The 26,232-nt window shown below is 40.9% G+C and overlaps 2 protein-coding genes and 1 non-coding gene across 3 annotated transcripts; 2 read left to right on the top strand and 1 right to left on the bottom strand.

The window, feature by feature from the left end:
* The first annotated feature begins 4,241 nt into the window (after window positions 1-4,241).
* On the top strand, window positions 4,242-18,376 carry eif4g2b (eukaryotic translation initiation factor 4, gamma 2b). The gene is made up of 19 exons (XM_061035983.1): window positions 4,242-4,349; window positions 5,987-6,052; window positions 9,281-9,383; window positions 9,562-9,693; window positions 9,946-10,012; window positions 10,677-10,828; window positions 10,974-11,084; window positions 11,686-11,868; window positions 12,501-12,642; window positions 13,011-13,174; window positions 13,297-13,410; window positions 13,732-13,860; window positions 14,073-14,177; window positions 14,703-14,918; window positions 15,021-15,279; window positions 15,394-15,598; window positions 15,860-16,068; window positions 16,678-16,799; window positions 16,908-18,376. Exons 6-19 carry the CDS (start codon window positions 10,745-10,747, stop codon window positions 16,971-16,973), a joined length of 2,109 nt encoding a protein of 702 aa, XP_060891966.1. The 5' UTR covers window positions 4,242-4,349; window positions 5,987-6,052; window positions 9,281-9,383; window positions 9,562-9,693; window positions 9,946-10,012; window positions 10,677-10,744; the 3' UTR covers window positions 16,974-18,376.
* On the top strand, window positions 13,467-13,640 carry LOC132973635 (small nucleolar RNA SNORD97). Its single transcript, XR_009673044.1, has one exon. It is a non-coding gene; the product is annotated as a small nucleolar RNA SNORD97 (small nucleolar RNA).
* A 115-nt stretch (window positions 18,377-18,491) lies between the features above and the next one.
* LOC132972861 (GRIP1-associated protein 1) lies at window positions 18,492-25,029 on the bottom strand. The gene is made up of 8 exons (XM_061035984.1): window positions 24,743-25,029; window positions 23,255-23,395; window positions 22,414-22,614; window positions 22,038-22,225; window positions 19,804-20,017; window positions 19,561-19,659; window positions 19,184-19,251; window positions 18,492-18,769 (listed from the first exon to the last, which is right to left on the bottom strand). The coding sequence occupies exons 1-8, from the start codon at window positions 25,007-25,009 to the stop codon at window positions 18,610-18,612; spliced, it is 1,338 nt and encodes a 445-aa protein (XP_060891967.1). The 5' UTR covers window positions 25,010-25,029; the 3' UTR covers window positions 18,492-18,609.
* Between the last annotated feature and the right edge of the window lie 1,203 nt (window positions 25,030-26,232).

The raw sequence follows: 26,232 nt of genomic DNA, 5'->3' as shown, positions 1-26,232 counted from the left end.
CAAAAGTGTGCGTGTGGAAAAGAAACTTGTCACACCTACCCATTTACAAACAGAGGCTGCTCTGTGCGACCATCCGTATTTACTAATCCCATTCATACAGATTCAAACAGCACCAGGATCGGGACATGGCGCCTGCTCTTCCAACTGAGCTGAACCAGGGCCTGTGCAAGCATGTGCTTCTGACAAAAAACAATCTCATCCTACTTTATCTTAGAAAGATTTACATGCAACTCACGGTGTGTGTGTGTGTGGGGGGGGGGGGATCAAAAGGGTTGTTTCTGCAGTTAATTTCCTCATCCAACACTTAACCCTGCGGAAGGGGTGATAGGCATATAAAATTTCTGTATAGAAAAATTCTTAATGGTCTAGTTTGCTTCATCATGGAAAGGCATCAGTGTTGATTTCAATCTGTTTTACTACCAGTTGAAAAGTCCTGAAAGAGCTTTAATGACATATTTACATTTCAGCAGCCACTTGCTGATTACACTCATTAGCAATCAATCCAGCTGATGTTGCTTTTGATTTCTATGAAACCAAGCAATTATATTTTTCTTAATTTGCATTTAAATCAAAGAATTTAAAAGACCCCAAATTACCTTTTAGAGACATGTGCCAGACTGCTGAAAAGCAATGTGTTTTTGTTCTTCCTTGTTTGAATGTATTACCTAATGTTTTAAGACTCATTTCAGCCTTTGAGAGTAGACAGTTTCCGATATATTCTAACTTCATAGATCTACACCAGATGACATCTAATTACACTTTGAAGGATTTAATATTGAATATAATGTCCAGATGATCCCAGAGAAGCATTTTGAATAATCTTCATTAGTGGGCGGCTGTGGCTCAGTGGTACAGTCGTCGTCTCTCGATCCCCAGCTCCTGCAGGAACATGTCCGATGTGTCCTTGGGCAAGAATTGCTCCCGCTGCTTTGTCGGCAGCGTATGGATGCATATGAATGGGATTAGTTATTTCTGATGGTCACTTTACAAAGCAGCCTCTGCCATCAGTGTGTGAATGTGTTTGAATGTGTAGGTGTGACATGCGCTATAAAAACACTTTGAGTAGTCAGAAGACTAGAAAAGCGCTACATAAGCTCAAGTCCATTTATCATTAAGGTTCATGTTTTCCACCATCGCTGACAATTTTTTACCAATTAATAACATAGTTTACACTATTCAACAGTGGTATGGGGAGCAGATGTTTTCTGTGCAACATTGCAGCAGGAAAAGGTGAAGAGGTGGAGGATCGATTAGTTGGAGGAGCCAGGCAGAGTTTTGGGGCATCTAAGGTGATGGAGGTCCCCAGTTATTGAGTGGAGACGAGGAGGTTGTGACCCCATGGCCTTCTCAGCAGATTGAGTGATGTGCTGCAGTTTGCCCTTGGCTGGGACTGACAAACTCTGGCAGTTGTGGATGGAGTCAAAAATGAAGTTATAACAGTTGAAGACAGGACTTTTATTGATAGTTGACGGTAGATTTTGATTGGCACAGAGGGAGCCGGGTGAATGAGCTCCTGCACAGAAGATCCTGCAGCTTGAGTTGGTGAATTGGATTTTGAGAAAAACAACATAATAATAGATACATATATCTCATGGGTCATTTGCAGCCTCAAGCATCTGACATGTAATCTATTTAATTCCTTTTTTTTCTTTCAAAAATTGATGCCAAGTCTTGATTTTTTAGAATAAAAATGAGCAAAGTTTATGGAGTTTTTAGTTGGGTTTATATTGTGCAACATTTTTCTATGAATTACTTCTAAAACATGTGAAATGTTACATATATGGTTTTTTATTGTTTGGAAAACACATTCTCTTTAAAATGGGAAACGGATAACTAGTTTATTCCACTTTAAACTACTTAAAACTAGTTACGCACCATGTCATATTAGGCCTACATATTTTCTGTGATTTTTTTTGGGATACAATTGCACTGATGCATTTTGTCCTCCTGCAGACAACCGCTTCCAGAGTCTTCCTGAAACAAGGGAAATCAGGACTTAGAAATAAGGGAAATTTAGTCATGTGCATTGATAACATGTTTTCATTTAAAAGATATTAATATTGTTCAGATAAAGATAAAGATTGCCTACAGATTTATCCTGTGTCCTACATTTGTACATTCTTATTAATTGTATGCTACTTTAATCTATCCTGTAATTTCTAAGTTAAATTTTCCTCAAATATTTCTCTCTTGTATTTGTTCAAGACTATTTTAGTGACACTGTGCTCTAAAGTAATCATAATGCCTTTACCTGATTTTAAAGGTTACCAAGCCATTTCTGTCCGGGCCCCTAAGGAATGACCTGTCAGAGGAGATCAGGAAAGACAACACACTGACTTCTTTTAATCACTTTTTTTTATTTTAAATCACTATTTTAGACTTGTTTTTTTTTATTTTATGGTTTTAATTTCTATTTTACTATGTGCTATTTCTGTAACATTTTATGAAATGTTTCTTAATTGTGTGTAAAGTGATTTGTATTGTGTTTTGAAAAGCGTTTTACAAAAAAAATATTATTATTAGCCTATAAGAACCGATTTATTTTCCTGCACTGCAGATGTTAAATTGTGTGTCAATCATCCAAAGGAGGCGGTCCTTCTTGCTTTGAAATGCCTCTCATTGGATAACACATGTAACCGGTAACGCCTTAAAACTGTGTCTTCACTGTGATTGGTCGGTCTTGACATGGCAACAAATTACGCATCCAATGCAAATTGGTGACTTCTCTCTGTCCCCGTCAAGCTCCTGAGCTCCACTAGCTAGCTAACGCAAACAAGCCAAGAGACAAGTAGGGGCTTGATGTGTGTATGTGCGGTCATCTTTCTGCTTTTAGCTCTCTTAATATCCGTAGCAAAACCAGCAATTCTTTACAAACGTCTTACTTCTTCTGTTGTAGTCGAAAAACAACATAAAACTGAAGTTGCTTTTGTGAAGGTAAGACAGATTTCCCTTCCTTCCCTACAGAACTGCACCGGCTCATCCAAAATGGCTCCTGTTAGCCAGCGAGCTAAACACCAATGTCTACCAGCAGTCTACCCCTGAGCTAATGGCAGCACATACGCTGGTGTTACGTTGAGAAATGCGTCCCTGCCAAGAGTTGCATGCACCTCGGCGGAAGTGTTGACAAAGTTGTCAGATCAGTGACGGCAAAGTGTGAGAAGTTTATACCTAAGAAAGTAGACGCATTTTCATTAGTGTGCGTAAATATGACCTGCAAACAGTGTTTTGACTTTGACGTGTCTGTAGAGGAAAATGTAAGAGATGCAATGTAAGAAATTTAGTCTGCAAACATTTTTTGCATGGTCCTGCGAGGTGCATGCACTTCTTCTCTTCTCCTCGTAACACTGGCAGATAAGCTCAGCTGATTTACATTCAAGTAGAAAATGGCGTCTTCGCTTTGCTACTGTAACTAGTATTTACCGAAAACAAACAAACAAGGCAGTGATTTGTGGTGTAAGGGTGGATATAAATGCAACAAGCGTTACGTTACGATACACGGGATTGGGGTTACCATGACTGGGCTGTAACCATCCTGTCAGGTCTGTCATGATGGGATGGCGCTACAAAAGCTCAGCCGTCTGGAAACATTAGCGGCTCACCACGACGCCCTGCCCCATTTTACTGCACCACAGATGAAGCTTTTACACCCTCACCTTACTCCGTTTCTCTCTCCATAAAACTGCAAAGCGACAAAAAATGATTCTGGGACAGGGACATTATTTTTTTTTTGCCATACAGCCAAATTGACCCGTATGTTAATTGTTTATATGGATGCAAACTTCACTGTTCAGCATCCAAGCTGTGCAGTACTGTACAAGTTGTAAGCATTAGCATTTCAGCTAACGCATATTTGCCTTGTTGTAGCCTAGCAACAAGGAGTACGGATTTCTGCAGCTTGGAAAATAGTGTTATTGTGCAAAGAAAACAACGTAAAAATACATTTTTTTGGGATATAACCCCTCGTATATGTTATAAATCTTAGTGTAAGGTTGCCTTGGTTGTTGTTTTCCCCCCCTGTATGTAGCCAGGCCTGTAACAAAGACCTGGCTACTGTAGTGTTTATCATGTTTATCAAGCTAAGTTGGCGAACTGACGTTGTCATTGGAAAACATTGAATAACAAACAACATGGTGACCCTGTTTTCAGCTATGTAGCTAATTATGTAGCCTGAGTATGTGTTGTTTCCCCCCCCAACCCCCATGCAGTTATTAATTGCCCCTCCTTTTTTTCTCCTCCTCAGCACTGTTTTCCCCATCCCTTCCTATTATTCTTATTCTTTTGAGTATTCTTCATTGTCAAGCCGCCAAAGTGGAGAGTGTGATTGCAGAAGGGGGTGCTTCTCGTTTCAGGTAATACATGAACTTGTGCCTGTAGTTATTTTTCCATGTTCACCCCTCTGCTAGTGGTCTGGGCAGGGACTTCCGGCCCTAAGAACAAAGCAGGATGTGGGAAAGCTCAAAATGGCAGTCAGACATTTTTCTCTGTGAAACCTTTAGCAGTCGGTTGACATAATGAGACCTAAGAGGATTTTGGTTTTGTTGCGTGAATATTGGGGGCAGCAGCACACACCCAGTTCACTCACAGTGTATACAGAGTCAGTGAAAACAAGATGTCACACAACCTGGAATTTAAATTTAACATGTGTTATTTAAGGCTTCAAAAATGGTCAAAAGTCTCTTTGGGAGTTTTTAGGATGCAGCATTTAGGGTGCGATCTCCATAGACTGTTTCAAAAAATGTCTGTTTTCACATGTCATTTGACAGCTGGCTAATTGGTTGTATTGGTCATCAAAATGTTTCATAGATGCTTTGACTGCGACCTCACAAGGCTTGCAGATGCTCTGAAAATACAAGTAATCAGTCTCAGCGCATGCCAAAATGCTGCCATGATTCGAACAGGATGTACTGGAAATTTGATCATTAGCAGGTCATGGTGTCTGCTTTGCTTCTGATTTAATGTTCAACACTTCCAATTAGTATTCTGTACAATTACCCTCTTGAATATTTAGCATCACAGCAAGGCACATTTAGGGAGAACTTAAGCCACAGATCGCTGATGAAATTTTGCAGCAGTGAATCAGTAGCAAACAGTCTGCTGTTCATCAATAAAATAGGTATTACAACAACGGATCAGAGGCAAGTTTCAAAGTTAGAAATGAATGCAGAGGTGATGCAAAAAAAAAATCCCATTTTCAAAACTACAAATCTGTCAAAAAGAAAACAAACCTTTTAAAGTAGAATATACATAAAATGTATAATAGAACGTTACGTGTTGAAACATTACACATGTAACTCCAGAACAATAAATCAGTGTGAAATACGAAACAGTGCAACTGGACAAGTGTGGCCTTTGTTGTAAGTTAGCCAAATGAAAGTCTCCTTAACTTTAATGCACTGAATAAATGGACACGCCGTCTTCTTAAAAGTGCCACATTCTGCGTTACTCTTTACAAATATGTGCATTGTCTTTCTTGAAGCTGCATTTGTGGCTCTCTAGCAACAGATTGTGACACTTAAGAACACATCTTGTGATGTTTATTCATGAAGTTACTGGCCAGGACTTTATTCCAAGTTTCTACTTTCAATCTATTCTTTTTAATGTCTAGATTTGTATTAGTTTAACCGACAGTTTTAACCTTTTCTATCCCTACAAAATCTCTGTAATGGCCCTACACAGTGATCAAGTACAGGGAGGAACCTAGTCACCAGTTCAATTTATAGCACCTTAAATAAAGCCTTTTTTATTTAGGTGGCTGATTGGATTGTATTCTTTAAGATACGTTTACCAATCATGCTTTCCCCCCCCCCCCCCCCCCGAGCTGTAAATTCATCTCAATTGTAAGCGAGGGCTCTTACTTCTCAGTGTTCTCAGCGTTCATTAAGGTTGAATTAATAAATAAGCAGTGCTGTTTGTCTCGTGCCTATGAGTTGTGGAGTGCTTCATGCACTTATGAGTTTCTCTCTCTCTCTGTGTCTGCTTGTTTCAGTGCTTCTTCGGGGGGAGGAGGTGGTAGGGGTGCACCTCAGCACTATCCCAAGACTGTCGGCAACAGGTTTGTCATTTGTCATAATTACTCTACAACAGGATGAATGTTTAGTGATGTGATGAATGGAGCTGCTGCACGGTTGACTTATGTCAGTTGAATCCCACTGCAGAAAAAGTGGACCAGATAACTTTGATAATACTTTATAGAAAAAGACTATTTAGAAATATTTGGTTAAGGGTTTTGATTTAGAGTAATTCTTTAGATATGCTTTGTTTTTATCAAACAAATATAACAAAACATGTAAATTATGAAACATAGTATTTGCTAAAATATAAATACTTTGATCGATAAGTAAAGTTTGACATACTTAGTCCTGTAGTTCTGGAGTTAAAACCTTAAAAACTCTTCAATAAATGATATCACAATAAGCTAAAATGTCAATAGAGGCAGACCATTTCTGGAGTAATAATGGTTCAATCGCTTTAAAGACAGGGTAAATGGGGGTGCCAGTTGCCTAGTGGTTGGTGCGCACAGCCCCTGTGCAGAGGTTGTGGTCCTCCAGTTATCCGGCCCGGATTTGATTCTGACCTGTGGCCCCTTTCCCACATGTCGTTCCCCAGTCTCTCTCTCTCCTAGGTTTCTGACTCTATCCACTGTCATTTTTCTAAAAAAATCAATACATAAAAGCCCAAAAATAAACCTTTAAAAAAGGACAGGGTGTTCTTACAAAGCACTGAAACTTACTACTAAAAAAAATACACCTACAGAATTAGTAGTATAGGATAAAAACTGGATTGCACATGCATTCATGTTTTTCTTTTTTTTATGTCATGAGATTCTGTGGGGCTCAGTCTCTCTTTCTTTACTTGTACAGCGAGTTCCTGGGGAAAACCCCAGGGCAAAGCGTTCAGAGATGGGTTCCTTCACGAAGCACTAGACGAGATGTCAACTCCAGCAACGAAAAAGAGCGACACGATGCAATCTTCAGGAAAGTGAGGGGGTAAGAGTCCAGATTTCAAAGTTAATTATCCATCCATGGAGATGAAAAGCACCCAATCAGCTACCACATCCTTGACTTGCTTTTCATTCACTCTTACCCAAAATTAGCACACACATTTTGATCTTTAGCGGCTCAGGAATAGTTTAGAAATATTCTCAGTTGTTGGCATTGTCCAAATTGTACAAAGTCCATCAAGATCAACATTTAAGGTTGTTCAGCCTATAACTGTTCTCTCGGGGTTGCCAGAAGATTTCTCTTAAAGAGTTTGAACAATAGTCTTGAAGTTTATAGAAGCGCCGTAGACTTGAGGTCAGTTTGAAATCAAGAAGCATGATACTACTCATGTAAAAAACACAGTTCAGCTTTCTCTTAATTGGAGGTTACTAAGGTAACCAATTGTTTAGCAAGATAATCAGCACCATGTTTTTGTGTGTGTTTATGAATAGTTGACCCTGTTGTTTTACTGGAGAGTGAGCGTTGTAGAGAGTGTAGGAAGCGTTAAATCCTGCCTTGTTTTGATGTCATTAAGATGACATGTGCTTTGCTAAAGACACTTGAGCCCTGTTCCCCTCTTAGTCAGGTGATGTTTACAAGTACAAAAGATGAAGACGTGATGGTTTCCCTCAGGAATGTTGGCTAGCTGGCCATGAAAACAATAATCAAGCTGGAGTTTCTGGTATTTTTTGTTTACGTGAACCTGTTCATGTTTTGCACACAATATGTGAAATCCTCCTGAAAAAGAAGTAAAACATTATGAAATGTGTTCAGCAGCAACTTTGGGATCCTTGTCACTATGCTGGGCATGATTACTCATGTTGTTGATGCTTCTTCTTAAATTAATCAGAAATTACAGAATCCTGTGCTCTCAGTGAAAATGTTTAACACAGGCTGTGGATTTAAAAATCATTAATGCTCTCTCTGTTGCACTCAGTCATGAAACAAGTGATGCTGCAGTTGTTTATGAAGCGGTGTTTTAGCTAGCAAATAATAATAAAGTGGTTGGCTGTTTGTTATGCTGTTTATAAAAGCTACTCGATGTCTGAAAGACTCCAGTCAGTAAACCTTTGTTTATAGTCTGCCTCTTGTTGGTTTCTTTGAAAAACAACTTTATATGAACAGTAATAATGGATTACGTTAACCTTGTGGCGCTGACGGCCTAGTGGTGAGGTCAGGCCCCATGTACAGAGGTTATACTTCTCAAAGCGGGCCTTCCAGGTTCAAGTCCGACCTGCAACTTCTTTCCTGCTCATTCCCCACTCTCTCCCAATTTCCTACTCTATCCACTGTCCTTTCTCATTAAGGGCAAAAGCCCCAAAATAAGTCTTTAAATAGAGAGGAGGTGGTTCAAAATGGGGCAGCTCAAATTAGTTTAGCTGCCCAATTTTTATCTCAAGCTTTATGTAGAATCTCCAAAATAGATACTCGAGTGAATGTCAAGAAGATTCGTAAGAATGCTGCTCATCAACATGTCTGCTTAGCAGATATCATTGTTTTGAGATCAGTTTTATGGGAGCGACAGACCTGGCTCTTATGTCAGTTCAAATGTCTTAATAATAGATTATTTGTTAAAGCAGGCTGATGAAGAGGACTGATCAGATTTTTTATTTTATAGTCATTTAAATGGATCTTTAATGTTACCTTGCTTCTCAGCAGCTGTGCTTCAGGCTGCTGCTGTCTAATTCAACTCAAAGGGTTAAACACCTCTTCCTCCTGCATTTTTGTTTTCAGTGAATTAGTAATACTAGTAGACAATAGTAATACAGCTTTACAGTCTAAATACTTTAGTGAATATAAACTGTACTCATCGTACTCATGAATATGTGCAATATGAACAAGAAACAATATTTAATGTGAACATGGTGGGCATCCATTGACAGTGCAGGCCGACCAGCTAGAGGTCAACTAAATGTACTTTATTAAGAAGTACCTGCATACTGTTGATTAGCCAGCACATTGGCTGAGGAAGGAGAGATGTGAGAGAGAAAATGTTGTGGCTAATAGGAGCTCTAATAGTTTTTAGTTTTCACAAGGCAACTAAACATTTCATAGGACTGCACTGCAAAAACTGAATGCCCTCTCTCGTCAGGTTGTACTTTCTTTTTAACTTTATTATAATTCTTGTTTTGTTTTTTTGATGGGGTTGTCCTGACAGACTTTAGCATACTGCCTCTCCTGCACGTAATGGCTGGGAAAGCCTTCTTGATAACATATCTCATCGCAGCATCTCGATCCTGCATACTCATGCTGACTTCCTCCTCTTGCTGCCTCTCCCTTCCCCCTCTTGTTTTTTTCAGCATACTCAACAAACTCACGCCTGAAAAGTTTGACAAGCTATGCCTTGAGCTCCTGAACGTGGGCGTAGATTCAAAACTCGTCCTTAAAGGAATCATCTTGCTGGTAAGTGTACATTTCTCTCTCTCCTTCTCTTGTACTCTCGCTAAATGGAAAATGTATTCATGCATTCTTGGCCGGCTTCTCTGAGTGAGTCACACTCATACACTCCACGTTCTAATGACCTGAGTGGTCCCTCTCTTTGTTTCCTCCCTCCTCTGCTCCCTCCCGCACTGTGGTTTAGATTGTAGACAAAGCCCTAGAAGAGCCGAAGTATAGCTCGCTCTATGCTCAGCTATGTCTGCGCTTGGCAGAGGACGCACCAAACTTTGATGGCCCTTCATCTGAGATCCAAACATCCCAAAAGCAGAGCACAGTAAGTGTGGTTGTTTTCATTCTGCTGTACAGTTTTAAAAAGTATCACCCCCCCTCCTTTTAATGACAACGCTGCCATGACCTCTCGCTGAGCAGGCCATAATTAAGTCATCAGCACCGCTCTGTTGTTGTCGTTATTAACACCTCTCAGCAACTTCTTCAAGATTTTCTTACATAATCTTTTTGACATCACTTGTTGTCATTTTTCTTAAGCGGCTAATTAGTAAAATAATGGTTTATTTTGCTTTCGTAGACCTTCCGAAGACTGCTGATTTCCAAACTTCAAGATGAATTTGAAAACCGCACCAGAAATGTTGAAAGTGAGTCCATGTCTTTGTGTTTCCTGTGAAGTCTGATTTCTGTTTGTTTCTTGAATCTTTTCCTCATAGCGAGTTAGCGATGCTCGATTATCAGAAAGTAGGGCTGTCAGCCTGATCTGTGTCACTATGTTTCCCAGCACAACTTACAATACACAACAAATGACTTGTCAATCTCGTCAGGTCACGTGCAGTGTGTGATGGTGGCAGCTGCACTCTCAGTAATGATGGCACCCATGTCTGCATTTTATACTGGTATATTGGTCATACTGGTTGTATAAGACGCAGCCAACTTTTTGATGAAAAAATTGGTTAAAAAAGGTTGTCCTATAGACCAGATTTTACATTAAGTGAAAATATATGACAATTTATTAAAAAATAATCCTTTGATTATAATAAATTCATTGAAAATAAACTACTGTTACTCTGTTTTAAGGTAGTGGTGAATTTCTCTTGCGGCCATAACATAACAAACACACAACAAAGCTAGAGGCAAAGTACTAAATGTAAAACAGAACATTTGCTTAAAGTGAAATAACTACACAGACTTCTTTTTGACTGATAAAGTGTATGTCTGTGTTGCTGTTAGGTGTAGCCTTATTTTCTCTTTGTGCATTTCACCTGAGCCAGTCCGCTGCTAACTTCTGTTTCTATCCTCTCCCTTCAGTCTATGACAAACATGACAACCCTCTTACTTCTGAAGAGGAGGAGCAGCGTAACATTGCCAAGATCAAGATGCTTGGCAACATTAAATTCATCGGGGAACTTGGCAAACTCGACCTCATCCACGAATCTATCCTTCATAAGTGCATCAAAACAGTATGTGCACTATAATTATTAGTGTTTGAAATGCAGGTTCTTCCAATGTTTGAAAGCACGGTGTAACTTAAAGGAAATGTTGCATACTTCAATGAGGACCGTGTCTGACCTCCTGCTTTCCTCCTCTCCACAAACTTCACTGAAGCTCCTGGAAAAGAAGAAGAGAGTCCAGCTCAAGGATATGGGAGAGGATCTGGAGTGCCTCTGTCAGATAATGAGAACAGTGGGGCCGAGACTCGACCATGAGAAAGCAAAGGTAACTGCTCCAGCCTTTCATGGCTCATGGATCTCCAGAAGAGGCTGAATATTTACTTTTCTTGTGTGTTTACTTTGTCAAAGGTGGATTATTCTGTCAAAAACTTCAGTATAACGTTATTTTTTTTTTTTTTGAAAGATTTATTTTTGGGCTTTTTTTGCCTTTAATGGAGAGATAGGACAGTGGATAGAGTTGGAAGTCGGGGAGAGAGAGAGAGTATGGTATGACAAGTGGGAAAGGAGCCACAGGTGGGATTCGAACCTGGGCTGCCTGGGCATGCGTACTAACCACTGCGCCACCAGTATAACCTTTTTATAGGTCAGCAAATCACTTCTGCTGTTTCATGCAAATGTAAATCCCTTAAAGCTTTTGCAGAGAAAATGAACACAGAGGTAAAAACAAACCAGACATTTTTCATGCCGGTCTTTTGCAGTCATTTCAGGTCCTGGCTAAGCTCTTGAACTTGTTGCTCTCAGACTCACCTAAAGCCCCATTTGGCTCAGAGCCAGTGTTAACACAAACCCTTCTGCTATACTGTAGGTCCAGGCTGTCTGTCCTCACTCAACCCCCCGCCTGTCTGCTCTCTCCCCACTTTCTCCAGTCTTTAATGGATCAGTACTTTGGCCGTATGCGCTCCTTAATGAACAACAAGGAGTTGCCTGCTAGGATCCGCTTCCTGCTGCAAGACACAGTGGAACTGCGAGAAAACAACTGGGTCCCCCGCAAGGCTTTCATCGACAACGGACCAAAGACGATTAACCAGATCCGTCAGGAGGCAGTTAAAGTGAGTCCAGTGACAACGGTGCTTACTGTCCAACTTTCTGAAGCCGAGTTTGAGGAGTGCTTGTGTTAAAGGGCTGCATAAATAGTACTCTCTACTTTGGAAACTACAGTGTTTGCACATCAGCAAGTACCCTATTGTGAGGAGCAGGGTTGTCCCAATATCAGATTTCTAAACTTGGATATGATACTAGTAACAAAACAAACGATATTAACAAAATAATTCTCTGCCTTTTCCAATACCACGGCAACATAAATAGAAGTCCTGAGCACCCGATGCTGAGTAATTCACCAAAACCTCCAAACAAACTACATGCAACATTTAAGCAAATGAGACAGTGCTCCCTCTCTTTTGCTCGAGGCAGCTTATGATCACAAATATTACTAATAAAGTTCTCTCCAGTGATGAGGCCATCAGTACTCTTCTCCATCAACGTCCTCTCTGGTTTCTTTGCCTCTGCCTTGATTTGACCAAGACCAGTGCACCAACAAAAATGTTTTTGTTGCTTTTACTATTATGGTTAAATAGTTGCACAAGCTGCATTACAGTAAACATCATAATTTCAATGTTCTTCACGTTTAATCATCTTTATGAATAATTGTAACCAGCTCTGTTGTGTGTGTGTGTCCCTGTAGGATTTGGGGGTTTTCATCCCAGCACCCATGTCTCAGGGAATGAGGATGGACTTCTTCCTGGAAAGCCCCTTCATGCCCAACAGAGTGAAACTGGACAGGGAGACTCTCGGGGGTTTGGCCGATATGTTTGGACAGATGCCAGGTATGTGCTTCGTTAGTGTCGAGGCCTGTGGAGCATTATCTCATCATGCGATAACTGCTTAATCTTTTCAAACTTTCATCAAATTCTTTATTTTTTCTATGCTGTTTCATTCTTGAGACTTTTCTAGTTGACATAAACTAAGATTATTATCCAAACAAAGGCTGTTTTTCAGTTACAATGGATGTGCTGCCTTGCACTGTTTCTCAGACATCATTCAGAAATGTTGGACTATGTGTCAGTAGGCTTGTTTTTCTGCATCATTTCTGGCCTTTTTGTCCAGTAACATGCCTGAATCCTCATGGTCGGAGCCTCTTCTTTTGGTAAAATTTGCTTCAACATATTCTTGAAACTGTTTTTTTTTTTTTCAGGCAGTGGGATTGGAACTGGCCCGGGGGTTATTCAAGACAGGTACTCGCCCACTATGGGACGCCATCGCACCAACCCGCTCTTCAACGGCCACAGCGCCCACATCGCCCCTCAGCCGCAGTCACAGTTCGAAATGGGGCCAAAGTCTTTTGTTAAGTCCAACCAGGTAATCCTTGCAGGGCCACAACAAGATGTGGGAATTATGCTAACACTGATTGATGTGCACAGCTCCTGAGTTCAAGAGTTCAGAAAAGTAATCCTCGATCCCTCCGATGCGACTTTCGACAGGTTCAGAACCAGCATTTCATCAACCAGAACCAGAACCATACAGCCCAGCAGCAGGTCCAGTCCAAGGACCTGCCTCCACGATTCAGCAAGAAAGGACAGCTCAACGCAGACGAGGTAGCTGCACCTTGTTGTCATAGAGCTGCGTGGATGTGTAAACATCTATCAACGTCATGCCCAGTGATTATAAAAAGACGCGTTATTCTGAGGAACACAACCAGCTGCCAGTCGTTCTTATTCCTCTGACTCTGTCTTTGATCTCACTCTTTTCTCTCATTCCTCCTCCTCCTCTCTTCTTCAAAACTGGTAGCTGGTCCGCTGACTGCGATTATGAGATATGAGGGCATGGATTCAGATAAAGTGCACAGTTTTATTTTTCCAAGCACGTGACCAATCATAGTGTATGTTCTGTGTTCATGACGCTTCCTGATGCTGCAGATCAGCCTCAGACCTGCTCAGTCATTCCTCCTCAACAAGAACCAGGTTCCCAAGCTCCAGCCCCAGATCCCCAACATGATGCCCCCCAGCGCCCAGCCCCCACGCACTCAAACCCCCCCTCTGGGACAGGTAAGGAACACCCTCACTTCATCTAACTCAGTGAGTTTGACAAACACTACAACACAGAAAGAGTAAAATAATGTGTTGAAGAATTTTAGAGAGAAAGGTTTAAGGACAAAAACTTGAACTAAAGCCTTACCAATCCCTAACATCCTATCATGCCGTTGTTTCTTAGTAGAACTCCTTCATGTCTCTGATATAATCATGACTTTTTGCCTCAGCCTCCACAGCTTGGCCTGAAGACCAACCCTCCGCCCATCCAAGAGAAACCTCAGAAGATAAACAAGAAGCCTCCTCCTGCCCGGGAGGAGCTGCTGAAAATGACGGTAGGCAAAACAGAAAATTACACATCCTGGTCTGCTTTCTGTGTATTACTACTGCTATATGTGAATACTGGAGACATTTATTATTTGCAAGCCTTAATGTGCAAAATCAAATTTGAAACAACCGAACAGCCAAAACTTTCATTTTCTACTCTAAGCACTGGTAGACTTTCTCTGTAATGTCACAGACGAAAAGAAAACAAGCAAAAAGAAAACTGTTTAAGCATGATAGCAGAATGAAATGGATTCAGCATTAGACAAGGGACAAGTAAGCTAGGCTAACATTGTTCTAAAGGCTTCGGGCTAACCAGCCAACATGCAACATTTCCAGTTAAAAGAAAGACAATGTGACTGAGGTCAGGTCAGTTCAGTGGAGGTTGTAAGTGCTTATATGCCTTGGATTACTGACTTGTACAGTAGTTAGATGTTGCAGTTTGATTTGGAGAATGTAGTTTATCATAGTCACAAATACATAAAATGACCAAACTGGCCACAGCTCATTTCTTTGTGCTTGAATTCTGACATCAGGAGGCGATCATGACTGAGTACTTAAACAGTAAGAACCTGACTGAGGCTGTGAGCGCTGTACGAGAGATGAAGGCTCCCAAGCACTTCCTGCCTGAGATGCTGAGTAAGATCGTCGTCTGTTCCCTGGACCGCCCTGATGAGGACAAAGAGCACGCCAGTACTCTGATCCACACACTGCGTACTGAAGGCCTCATCACCGGAGAGAACTTCATGCAGGTACACACACCAGAAATGAATCTGTTAAATCCTGCACAGGATCACCTGCAAGGGTAGAAGACAAATCCTTGCCCTGTGTCTCATTATTTGCTGCTTCTGCAGGCCTTCCTCACCGTCCTGGACCAGTGCCCTAAGATCGAGCTGGACGTGCCCCTGGTGAAGTCCTACCTGGCCCAGTTTGCAGCTCGGGCCATCATCGCAGAGCTGGTGAGCGTGGCAGAGCTGGCTCACCCCCTGGAGAACGGCACCCACTTCCCCCTCTTCCTGCTCTGCCTGCAACAGACGGCCAAGCTGAAGGACCGGGAGTGGCTGACCGACCTTTTCCAGCAGAGCAAGGTCAACATGCAGAAGATGCTCCCAGGTACTACATGCATCCTCTCAGTGAACCCTCAACAGCACAGGCATATACAACAACACAGGCAGCAGTTTTTATATCTGAGTCCCCTCTGAGTAACCAACAAGATTTTCTCTGCAGAAATCGATCAGAACAAGGACCGCATGCTGGAGATCCTGGAGGGGAAGGGCCTGAGCTTCCTTTTCCCGCTGCTGAAGCTGGAGAAGGAGCTGCTGAAGCAGATTACGGCAGACCCCTCTCCACAGTCCATCTACAAGTGGATTAAAGACAACATTTCGCCCAAGCTTCACACTGACAAAGGCTTTGTCAACATCCTCATGACCAGGTAAACATGCAGAAGGTCTTTTTGGCTTCTTGTGATGAAAACTGAGGCGCCCATGGATCATTTATTGTCTCATTTGCACATTATTTTCTAAATCTTTTTTTATAAAGTTTTATATTCCCAGTTTAAAAATAGCAAGTTTAGCTTCCCATGCATATAGTATTTTGAAAAGTTTTGACCAAAGAAAGTCTGTACATAAATCTTGATCTTGCGTTGACTGTGAGGGCCTCCACTTTAAATGACTGGTCCTCTGGTCTCTCCCAGTTTCCTCCAATACATCTCACAGGAGCTGTGTGTGGCGGAGGGCGACGAGCAGCTGGCGGCCCCCTCCAAAGAGCAGCTGGAGCAGGAGAAACAGCTGCTGCTGGCCTTCAAGCCCGTCATGCAGAAGTTCCTGCACGACCATACCCAGCTGCAGGTCAGCGCCCTGTACGCCCTGCAGGTGCACTGCAACACCAGCACCTTCCCTAAAGGTACAGCGACACCCCAAGTCAGGGACAATAACTAGAGCTAGACCAACAGAGCTGCTTTTATCTTAAAATCACATTGGATATATTCCAAGTCATAGTTTTAGAATTGGTATAGGTTTGCTACAATTCTAGCATGTGCTGGACATTTCAATCCCAAGTGATCTCCTTCTGATGTCACAGTGGGATTCTGGTAAAAAAAAAATACCCTCCTCTCCCCTGTATCTCCACCCATGGACTCCAACCCCAGCCTAGAGCAAAACTTTTGTGCAGGTCCACCATTTTTATTCTTGCTAGCAAAGGATTGATGTCTACTGGGAAAACTCATTGCATTTAAAGAGACACGCACACCAAAACGGAGCGTTCTGAAAGAGCTGGTTTATACAGGGTCACAAATCTCCTCTGGTGCTTGATTCATGTTATATTTTGACCACAGCACAGATGTTTCATTTAGACCACAGGGAACTGTTTGAAAAGGGGTACAATATGTCCTCTTTAATACAAGTTATTAATGCAACAAATCATCTTTTTTAAGCATCTTATCTTACATTCCTAGCTAAACAGAACTGCTTATTCTGGAAATATTCATGTATATTTATTTTTGTTTCCACTAAGGCATGCTGCTGCGCTACTTTGTCAACTTCTACGACATGGAGATCATTGAAGAAGAAGCCTTCCTCGCATGGAAAGAAGACATTACTCAAGAATTCCCTGGAAAAGGAAAAGCTTTATTCCAGGTACAGGATGTTTAGAATGATGCAGTTAAAGCCCACCTTTGAATGATGTTGTTCTCTCACAAGATGGGAAGTCTGTTCTGACTGTTCTCTCCCCCCCCCCCCACTTAGGTCAACCAGTGGCTCACCTGGCTGGAGACGGCGGAGGAGGAGGAGTCTGAGGACGACGCCGATTGAGACACCTAACAGAAGCATCATGTTGTAGAAGATCGACCTCATCTTTATTATTACAGTCGCCTTTCCTTTATTAAACTCCATGCTTAAGTTAACCACTACCACGTGGCACTCGGCTGCTTCTGGCTTGCAAATCTAAAAAAAAAAAAAGAAAAAAGCTTGTACCTGTAGAGGGCCTCATGTGTTACCATGACGATAGGCTGAGAAGCATCTTTTGATCTGTTGCCTGATGGATGTTTGATTCTGGATCCGTGTCCTGATCAGCTATGAATTCTGAAGTGGCTCATCCATGTGTTTTACTTTCTTTTATTGTTTTTGCTCTTAATGTGTTGAGTTTGTAACTTTTTTCAGTTTTGCATGTTTTTCATTTCCACTCAATTTTTACTGATTTGACGCTCCCAATCGTTAGGAAACAAAGAGTCCCCCTGAAACTATTAGCCCTCTTTGCTAATGCTAGCTTAAGACCATTAACAAAAGGTCGCATCAGTGACCTGCTTTGTGATCTTCTGTAAGGGCCCAGCCTGGATTTGTCTTCAATCACACTCGGGTGTCTTCTTTAATCAACAGCAGAGAGGATGTAAACACAGCAGCACTCTGCTTTTAAATCAGAACAAGTGATGGGCGGTAGAGGTGACCCGCTGGAGTGAGAGCAAAGCAGAAGCTGGCGGGATATTTCCAGAAGTATTTAAGATGCATGTGTAGTTGGCTTATAAACGAATCCTATTTGATTTGACTGTTTCTCTTTTACCTGTCCCTCCTTGTCGTCTTTTATTACTTGAGTGGTTGCAATACTCATGATCCTCCAAATGTAACAAGATTTACAAAAGTTGTAATCATTGGTGTGCCGCCGTAAAGTTTCAAAGTTGCCTGTGTTTCTACCTCTTAGTTAGATGGGCTTTTTTTTTTTTTTTGTGCTGGGATAATAAATCTACTAAAGAGGAAAAAAAAAAAAAAGCGAGAGCCCATGCACACGCAAGTATTTTGAGTTAGTCCTGGCCTATAATTGCACAATAAAATAATTGAAGCAGATTTGTTGATGTGAAGCTTAACATGGTTTACAAGTATTAATGTTGAAGAACTAGGAAAAGTTGTTGTTTTTTTTAAAGAGAAGGTCCTCTTTGGAAAGTGTAACTTAAAAATCTGGGATTCAGAGTGGCCTGTTTATTTAGAAATACTCAAAAAGGTAAATGAAACAAGTTGCTTTTAATGATTTTCTTGGTAGATAAAGCAAACCATCCAGATAGGCTGTAAATGACCCTTTCCTGCTAAAAAAAAAAAAAAAAACTCATCTAACTGCTAAGTAATGATCAACTTTTACCGAAGAATTGTGCTCACAGGCCGTGTTCAAAATTACTGTGCACCTCTATTGCTTTACTGTCAATAAAGACCAGTACATGAGCACCACAGCTAGTTCTCACTTTTATTCACATGTTCCAACTCCTCACTGCACGCTGTTACAAACACTCTCATCTACGATAACCACTGTCTGACTCCTCGCCAAGGCTTAAACATTCAGGTATCGTGTCTTTATTTTCTCACTATTGTAATTCTCATACAAATCCTGGAACACATCTCTGCTGACGATCAAGAGGATGACCGTATTGCCGTTTCTGGGCGAATGCAAAAAGTCCACCGTCGACTATTCTTGGTCTGTAGGGATCCAGAAGTAATCCACCACCTTCCTGCTCCTGCGCTGAGGAGCAGAGTCAGGTCGCTCTCCTCCGAAAGCGGGCAGCTCATCGAAGTGACTCGGACCCAGATCCCTCCCCATGTGGGGGGCAGAGACCCTCAACATGGTCCTGAGAGAACAGTCATTAAATTATCCTACAGTTAATATGCACTTAATCAATTTTAAGGGGAAATTGGCCCTATAACCTAGGATGGAATTTATATAAATGAAATATATCAGTTCAAGTTATTTTCACTATTTGAAGATACATTTGTTACAAGTTTAAATGGCTTAGAAAGGATAGCTTTCTTTTTTAACAGGTCAAATGACATTTGGTTGCATATTGTTAAGTGTCATGTCCGCTTGTCTCAACTGATTTCTCTTCACTACACAGCCCTACTGATTAGATGTTTAAAGGGCTGGACGTCAATACTGTACATTTTAAAGAATGGCTTCAACCTGTGCAAAAAAAAGGAACAGGTTGGATTGTTCAGTAAATGTAAGTGGTGGTGTTTATACTGCCCCCTGGTGGCTGCAATGTTACCTGGATGAACTCCTTTCAGTCTCCTCTGGACTGGACTCAGGTGTGGAGATGTACACAGGGTCACCTTCCTGAAACCATATGATTGAATGTTATACATTTTCCTAATAATAAAGATAAATATTTTTTCTTAAGTTGGATTTTCTTAGTCATTTACCTTAATTGGCAGGTTTATAGTTGTTTTTTTTACTAATCTTTAATCCTGTTAATTTTCCTAATTTATCTGTCAAATCCCAACCCATGTGCAGAAATTCTTGTATTATTCGATTTTCTAATTCAGTCCATTTTAGATAAGGGTCATCACTCAATGGTCTCTCAATATCACTTGAGACTGCAGTAAAAGGTTATCCTATAACTTAACATTAGCTGTGTCAACTCACCGTAAAATTTCTTGGGTTGCCATCTTGATTTTTGAGAATTTTCACCCTCTGATCGCTCTCCGTCATGCAGAGGAAATAACTCTTGATGTTGGCTTGACACTGTTGAAAACCAAAACATGATTTACATTACATTAATGTGCTTCTCAACGTTTTAAGGGTTTTTATGAGTTGTGTTTTCACAACCTACATGCTGTTAGGAAAGGTGTTAAAGAACAAGAATGCGTGTCATATTTGATTTCTCACTGCTTTGTTCTGCCTCAGAGCCTTCAGGTTCTCCTGAACTCTGAACTTGTCGGCTAACTCTTGATGTTTCTCCCTCCAGCTTAGACACTCGGCCGCCCTCTCCTGCCTCTCCTTCTCGGCCAGCCGTCTCTCTGCCTCGGCCTCCCGCTGAGCCTGGTTGGCCTTTTTGCTCTCCTCCTCTGAGGCCATCGCCCTGCGCCTTGAATTCACCTCACTGAAAACACAAGGCTGAAATTACATCCCGAAATAACTCATTTTAGATTCCACTGTCAAGTAATCTGACAATCTAATTAATTCTGTTGTGGAAAAAACTCAACTGATGTTATTTAATCGCTTCATATCTGTTGCTTGAAAGCTTTAAATGGGAGTAAACCATTTAACTTTGAAGCAGGTACCAAAACAAACAAAATACGAGCCTGTAAATCTTTGGTTTCCCTGTCACATACAGCCATGAAGTACATTTACATACATCTGTACCAACAAGAGCACATCTGGATTTAAGGAAATTCCAGACATTTTTCCTTTGAAGTTCATTAATGCTACACAGAGATGGTCAATATGTTCAAATTAAGGCAATGAAGTGTTATCGGTTTTCTTCTCCTTTAAGGCTTTGATGTCACTTTCTGCCTCCCTTATATCTTCTTCTTCCTTGTCAGCTCATCTCCAGTGAAGCTCTTGTTATTGTTAGTCTTCTGGCTTCTACTTTAAAAAGTGTAGCGATTGTAATAGTGAAACATTTAGTCAGCCCTGACCTGATTTCTCAGCAGACAAACTCTCAAATGGCTGCTTTCAATATGGTACGTTCACTATGACTGACCTCAAGGACTCAATCATTCAAATGCATATTATATTCACATCTTGAGTCCTACTAAATAAGATTCATACTAAATGCCTTGTCTTTGCCACAGAATTGCGATTTTTTTTGATTTTTTTACCAGGATTATCAGCAAAAACTCAGGAAAAAAACCTTAATGAGGAAGAACTCAGCTTCTTTTTTTCTTTCTCCTTTTTGTCCATTACCATTTCCTTTGATGCACATTTTTTACTTGTCCCTGAGATGTAATTGTGAAGCAGTTCAAGTGGTCTGGTGTTTTTTTCTAATGGAAACAAAACAGCTGGTTATTCACAATTTGTAGCTTAATTCGAGCCTATGTGTTTTGTAAAGAAAATGCAATAAAAATGGTAGCATCTAATGTGGTTCAACCCAACTGTCTGAGGGACTTTAAAACATAAGATGTAATTTATAATAACATGAAAATAACCCCCCCTCTGACCTTTCTAACAGTTACATATAGTTTGCTGTGTCATGATGATTTATCGCTTCCTAAAGGCGGACTACCCCTCCACTGTTCTCTCTGTTGATAAGGGGCTAAAAACAGGTTTTACAGTTACCCTTGCTCTTGTGCTCTTCCTATCTTCAATGCAAGAAGTGACACTGTGAACCTAAAACATCCTCCCTCTGGTGGCCTTGACCCCATTTCAACTTCCCCTATAAAAGAAGTATTCAGCACTATTGGCCTCATGGTTCACTAGCTATTGTGAACAAGTCACTGTGTTCTGATTTCTCGCCTGCTTTGTTTCACTTTCAACATATAAACCATGACCAAACACTTTCTTTTGGAGAGTACATATACACCGTATTTATGCAGACATAAGAGTAGGATTCCATACAAAGGATAATGATAAATACAAATGTTTAGCAATTCTGTAAAACACTTTGAGAAATAAGATGCAAAATAAGTTTAGTTTAAGTTATTTTTTTGTGGGGAAAAAATACTAATTTCAATCTTTCCAAAAAGTCATTTTATTATGAAAAAAGACTTGTTTCAATCTTTCCAAATTGTAGATTGTAAATTGTAGATTTGAACACTGAGTAGTGCTGTGAAAAAAATACTTATTCCTTTAGAAACATTGCTATAGTAGCTCACATTGAGCTTAAGTTTGGTGTTCCTCATGGCTCTATCCTTAGTCCTATTTAGTTTTCCACAAAAAGTGCACACTTATTCTCCCACATGTTGTTAATTCAATTTTATGCTTGCAACACTATGTAACGTGTATGTTTAATAATTGGGTGCATCTGTTACACCTTGGTTTGTTGGTATGGGAAAATGTCTATTTAGAGGCCTGTTTAAATGTTAACGTATATTTTTACGTACATTTTTTGTGATGTGCAACTTTACAGTCCAAAAAAAGTACTCTTGGTACAAACGCATGTGACCTTGAATTATACCCACCTCCCTTTAAGTTGTACATTTTCTTCTGTGATCCGTCTCAGCTTGTTTCGGAGGTCGTCTCTGTCCCCCTCCAGGCTCCTGTTCTCCTGCAGCAGAGCCTGTTTCTCCCCGGACACTCGGTCCAGCTTCAGCTTGGTTTCAAAGTAACTCTTCTCTGTCTGTGCCAGAATGAGCTGCATATCAGTGTGCTAAAAGAAGAAAATTATGCTTTATTTTTATCACAGGTCATGATTTAATCGTTGTAGCGCACGGAAAAAACATGGAACATATTTATTACATGTTACTGTGGTCACTAATTGCTTCCCCAAACTATCACTGAGGTGTCACTAACCAGTAGTTTTGAGGTGATCTTCAGACTCAGTGTGTTTGTGTGTACCTCTTTCTTGAGCTGCTGTAGTTCCTCACTCAGGCGGCACCTGTCTGCCTCTGCTGTCTCCTTGTCCCGTAGACACCCGAGGGCCCGAGCCTCAGCATGGGCCCTGTTCTTCTCCGCCTCCCCTCTGGACTCCTCTGCCTCACCTGCAGCCCGGGAGCACAGCGTCGCCCTCTGCTGGCTCTGATACAGCTTTTGGTTCAGCTGATGGGGGTCAAAAACAGACAGAGAGGTGGGTGTGTATGCTTTAGTGACTCAGACAGGAAACAGTAGAGGCCTGCCTTTGTTTCTAGATGTAATATAACTCCTAGCACTCCGAGACAGAATGAGGGTCAGCACTGAGCTGCAGTGTGTGGATATAGGTTAACATGCAAATCTAACAAACAAGCTCACAAACTATGTATTTCACAGAGTCAGTTGTACAGTCATGTAATACAGTTACTTATCATAAGAGGAGACGGTGTTTGCCTTGAATAATGTAATTGATACATCAGAATCACATAACACTGTTTGCATGCTAATTTAAACATCCAAATAAATGTACATAAAAAAAAGTAGCCAGTCTGTCGTAACCATGGAAACAAACCATTTCCAGTTCCGTTTCAGTTAAGATGTGGAACTAGTTGAGTTGGTGGACAAAAAATATCTATTTAGTTTTCATTATTTCTATTCTTTTTTACTTTTATTTGCAGTTTGTATAACAGTTGTATACAATCAATATCACACTTAGGTGGGAACTGGAAAAAAACAACAACCTTTGCCTCCCTTTTAATCATTTTTAAGAGTCATATCTCTTGTCTGGTGAAATGTTCGTGAGCCGTCTCCACTATCTGAGTCCTCTTACCTCTTTGACTTGAGCCTGGAGCTCCTGGTTCAGGTTCCTCAGGTTCCTCATGGTCAGCTCATTCTCTGTGCGCATCATGATCCGCTCCATATGGATCTCGTTTGACAGGTACTTGTTTTCTTTCTTCAGATCCTCACATTCCTGAGGAATGCTTACATTAGTTATGATATATCATTTGGAACAACAACTTTAGAAATTAATTCAAAGGTCCTTAAACTCATAAATTTATTAAATAAAACAAAGAATTCAAGAATCACCTTTAGTAAACATGCTTTGAAACAGAATGTTGTATTTTTGAGGTTTCAAAGGTTTGGACTGGGGCCGGTAAGATATTTCTCAGTTCATACATCAACAAAGCTCCTTCTTGACCTTGAAAATAGCAGTTTTGCTATCTATCTATCTATCTATCTATCTATCTAATACTTCAACCAATGTCTGCATGAGGTGCCATTTTTATGAACCAATCACGCCTCCCTGTCTCCCTGCTCGTTCTCTCAAAGCATGAGCTGAGGTCCACTTCTGGACCAATGGCGCTTGTGCATGTAAGGGAGGGACGTGGCTTTTGAGGGAGCACAGAGGGGAGGGGGCGGGTGCAGACACAGCACTGAGGGAATGCTACTTTCAAAATCATGCTAGTTTTCTAAAATTACCAACCCTGCCTTTAAATGATTTAGGTTAAGCTACAACATCAACAAAATCACACAGGGTCCATTTAGCAGCTGCTCAAGTTTTCAGTGATGCAAATGAATTCTGTACTGTTTTTCATGGATTGTTTTTTGTTTCTCTGTTAAATGGGAATCAGACAAACTCTTTTTGTTGAAAAAGCTCAAAACAACATCTACCAAGTGGACTTTGTTATGAGATTATTTTCTTATATCTCTTCCTTTCAACTCACTCAAAAATGAATTCGCTCACGCAGGCCACAGAAGAGATTAGCAGTCAAGGAGAATCTTTTTTAAGCAGCTATTTCAGGTTTATTTTCATTCTGTAAATCTATATACAGATATCTTACAATACAATTAAAAAGTAAAGCTTCTCACACTGCTAAGAGGAATTAGTTTGCAAAGCTTCAACACAAAGGCACAAAATGGTTATAGCTAAATATTGTTGTGCTTAAAAACATGTGACCACAAAAAGGTGAACTCTGTTGTCACTCGGACTATGAGCTGAGCACCAACTGACTGACAGGATTTACCCTGATTTGGAAAGCAAACCATTAATCTTACCCCGTGCTGGTAAAACACAACAAAGCATTTTGAATGGAAATTACACTTGACCATCCAATCTTTTGTAAACAATGAAAGAAACACTAAAACCGATGTCATAGCCTCTCGAAAACTGTTAGCTGTTTTACGGACTAATACCCGCATTAGAAACAGTCCTTGTTTCAACCTCAATTACTACACACACACACACACACACCTGCAACTCAGCTATAAAGAAGAAAATAAAAAAGTACAATACAGAGTGTCTTCTTCTACCTCTCACCTTCCTCTTTCTGACCAGCTCTCCCTGCAGGTGGTTGATCTGGAGAAAGGATCCATTGGAGCTGACAGCGCTGACAGGCCGGACCAGCCGTACAGGCCTCCTGGACGGTCTGCAGAGACCTTTGACTTCTTCTACCGTCCCATTAGCGAAGCGGCTGCCTCTGTTTATGTTACTGCTGCTCATGGAGAAGGACGTGTACAGGCTGTCGTCCATCGAGGACTTCCCCACCGTCTGCAGATCTGAGTGGGATTTGGCTCTGAGTGACATTTCAAAGCCAGATTGGTGCAGTTGACTTCAGAGGGACGCCTCACTGTATTTGTCAGGATGCTGTTTGAGTAACCAGGAGCACTAGTTTGTGTTCATAATGTAGAGGTGGGAAGTGAATGACGTTCTCAGTTTCACGCAGAGTTCACTGGGTGGATACGATCACCAAGCGAGGATCATTAAGAATTCATGAGGCAACATGATAGGACAAACCTGCACGGGATAACATACAGTCTGTGTGTTTTGGTATGAAGGAAACTTTCATCTTTTAAAGTGAGAAATGTAGGTCAGATTTGGAAATGAAATTTGGCTATCTTCTGGCCTTTTCATGGTGATAGAGCAGCGAGAAACAAAGCTCCTTGGTAGGGCTAATGGCTACTTAGGTCTTTGATAATACAGCATTTCATAGCAAGTCAAGGCAAAGACATTTCTTCTTAAATTTGAATTATAGACACAGGAAATATATGAGGGGCTTTTCTTTTGCTATTTTACGTTTGCAATCAGAAAGTAAGAAAAGCCAAGGGTGTTAATGTTTGTCCAAGAAGCTTTATGACTAAAGCCTCTGATCTCCTGCCTTCCCAGACTGGCAGGGAGGGTTGCCCATCCCTCATGTTACTGTGTAGGTGCCAGTGAGCAAGACCCACAAACAGAATGCACTCACATACCAACCAGGATCCATAACAGTTAATTATACATGTGTGTTGTCAGCCATAAAAATACATTCATGAAATGATTTGTTAAAGAGTTAATGAGTTTGTTAAAACTTAGTTAGATCAAAGAGAAACAGTAAAAAACAGACATGAAGGTACAGTATATTGTTCAGGTCTCAGTTATAATCTCATGTCCATGAGGTAGACTTTCTGCAGTGATGCTACATGAGTTATGCTTTTTCTTCTCGATGGAAGAGTTCCACTGGTCTTGACCATAGACTGTACATTTGAATGGACGAAGCCTGAGTGACATCACCATCTGTTCCTGCAGGGCGCTCCACAGGCTCATTGGCGGCAGCCGCCATACTGGAAATCCTGTCTCAGCCTAACTTTTAGTTAACCTAACGACAGGCTGAGAGCTCGAGCTGAGGCGGGTTTTAAGCCTCCTGACAAACAGTTACATCACGCCCACCTGTCAATCAGGCCATCTACAGCCTTACTATGGATAAAAACTATCACTTATAAAATCAAAACATATGCGTTGTAAAAAAAAATTCCCTTCCTGTACAGTGTGTG

Source organism: Labrus mixtus, chromosome 4 (assembly GCF_963584025.1).
Source record: "Labrus mixtus chromosome 4, fLabMix1.1, whole genome shotgun sequence".
Classification (NCBI taxonomy): domain Eukaryota; kingdom Metazoa; phylum Chordata; class Actinopteri; order Labriformes; family Labridae; genus Labrus; species Labrus mixtus.
The sequence above is the reverse complement of the archived record's forward strand: the minus strand, read 5'-3'. Positions and strand labels throughout refer to the sequence as shown.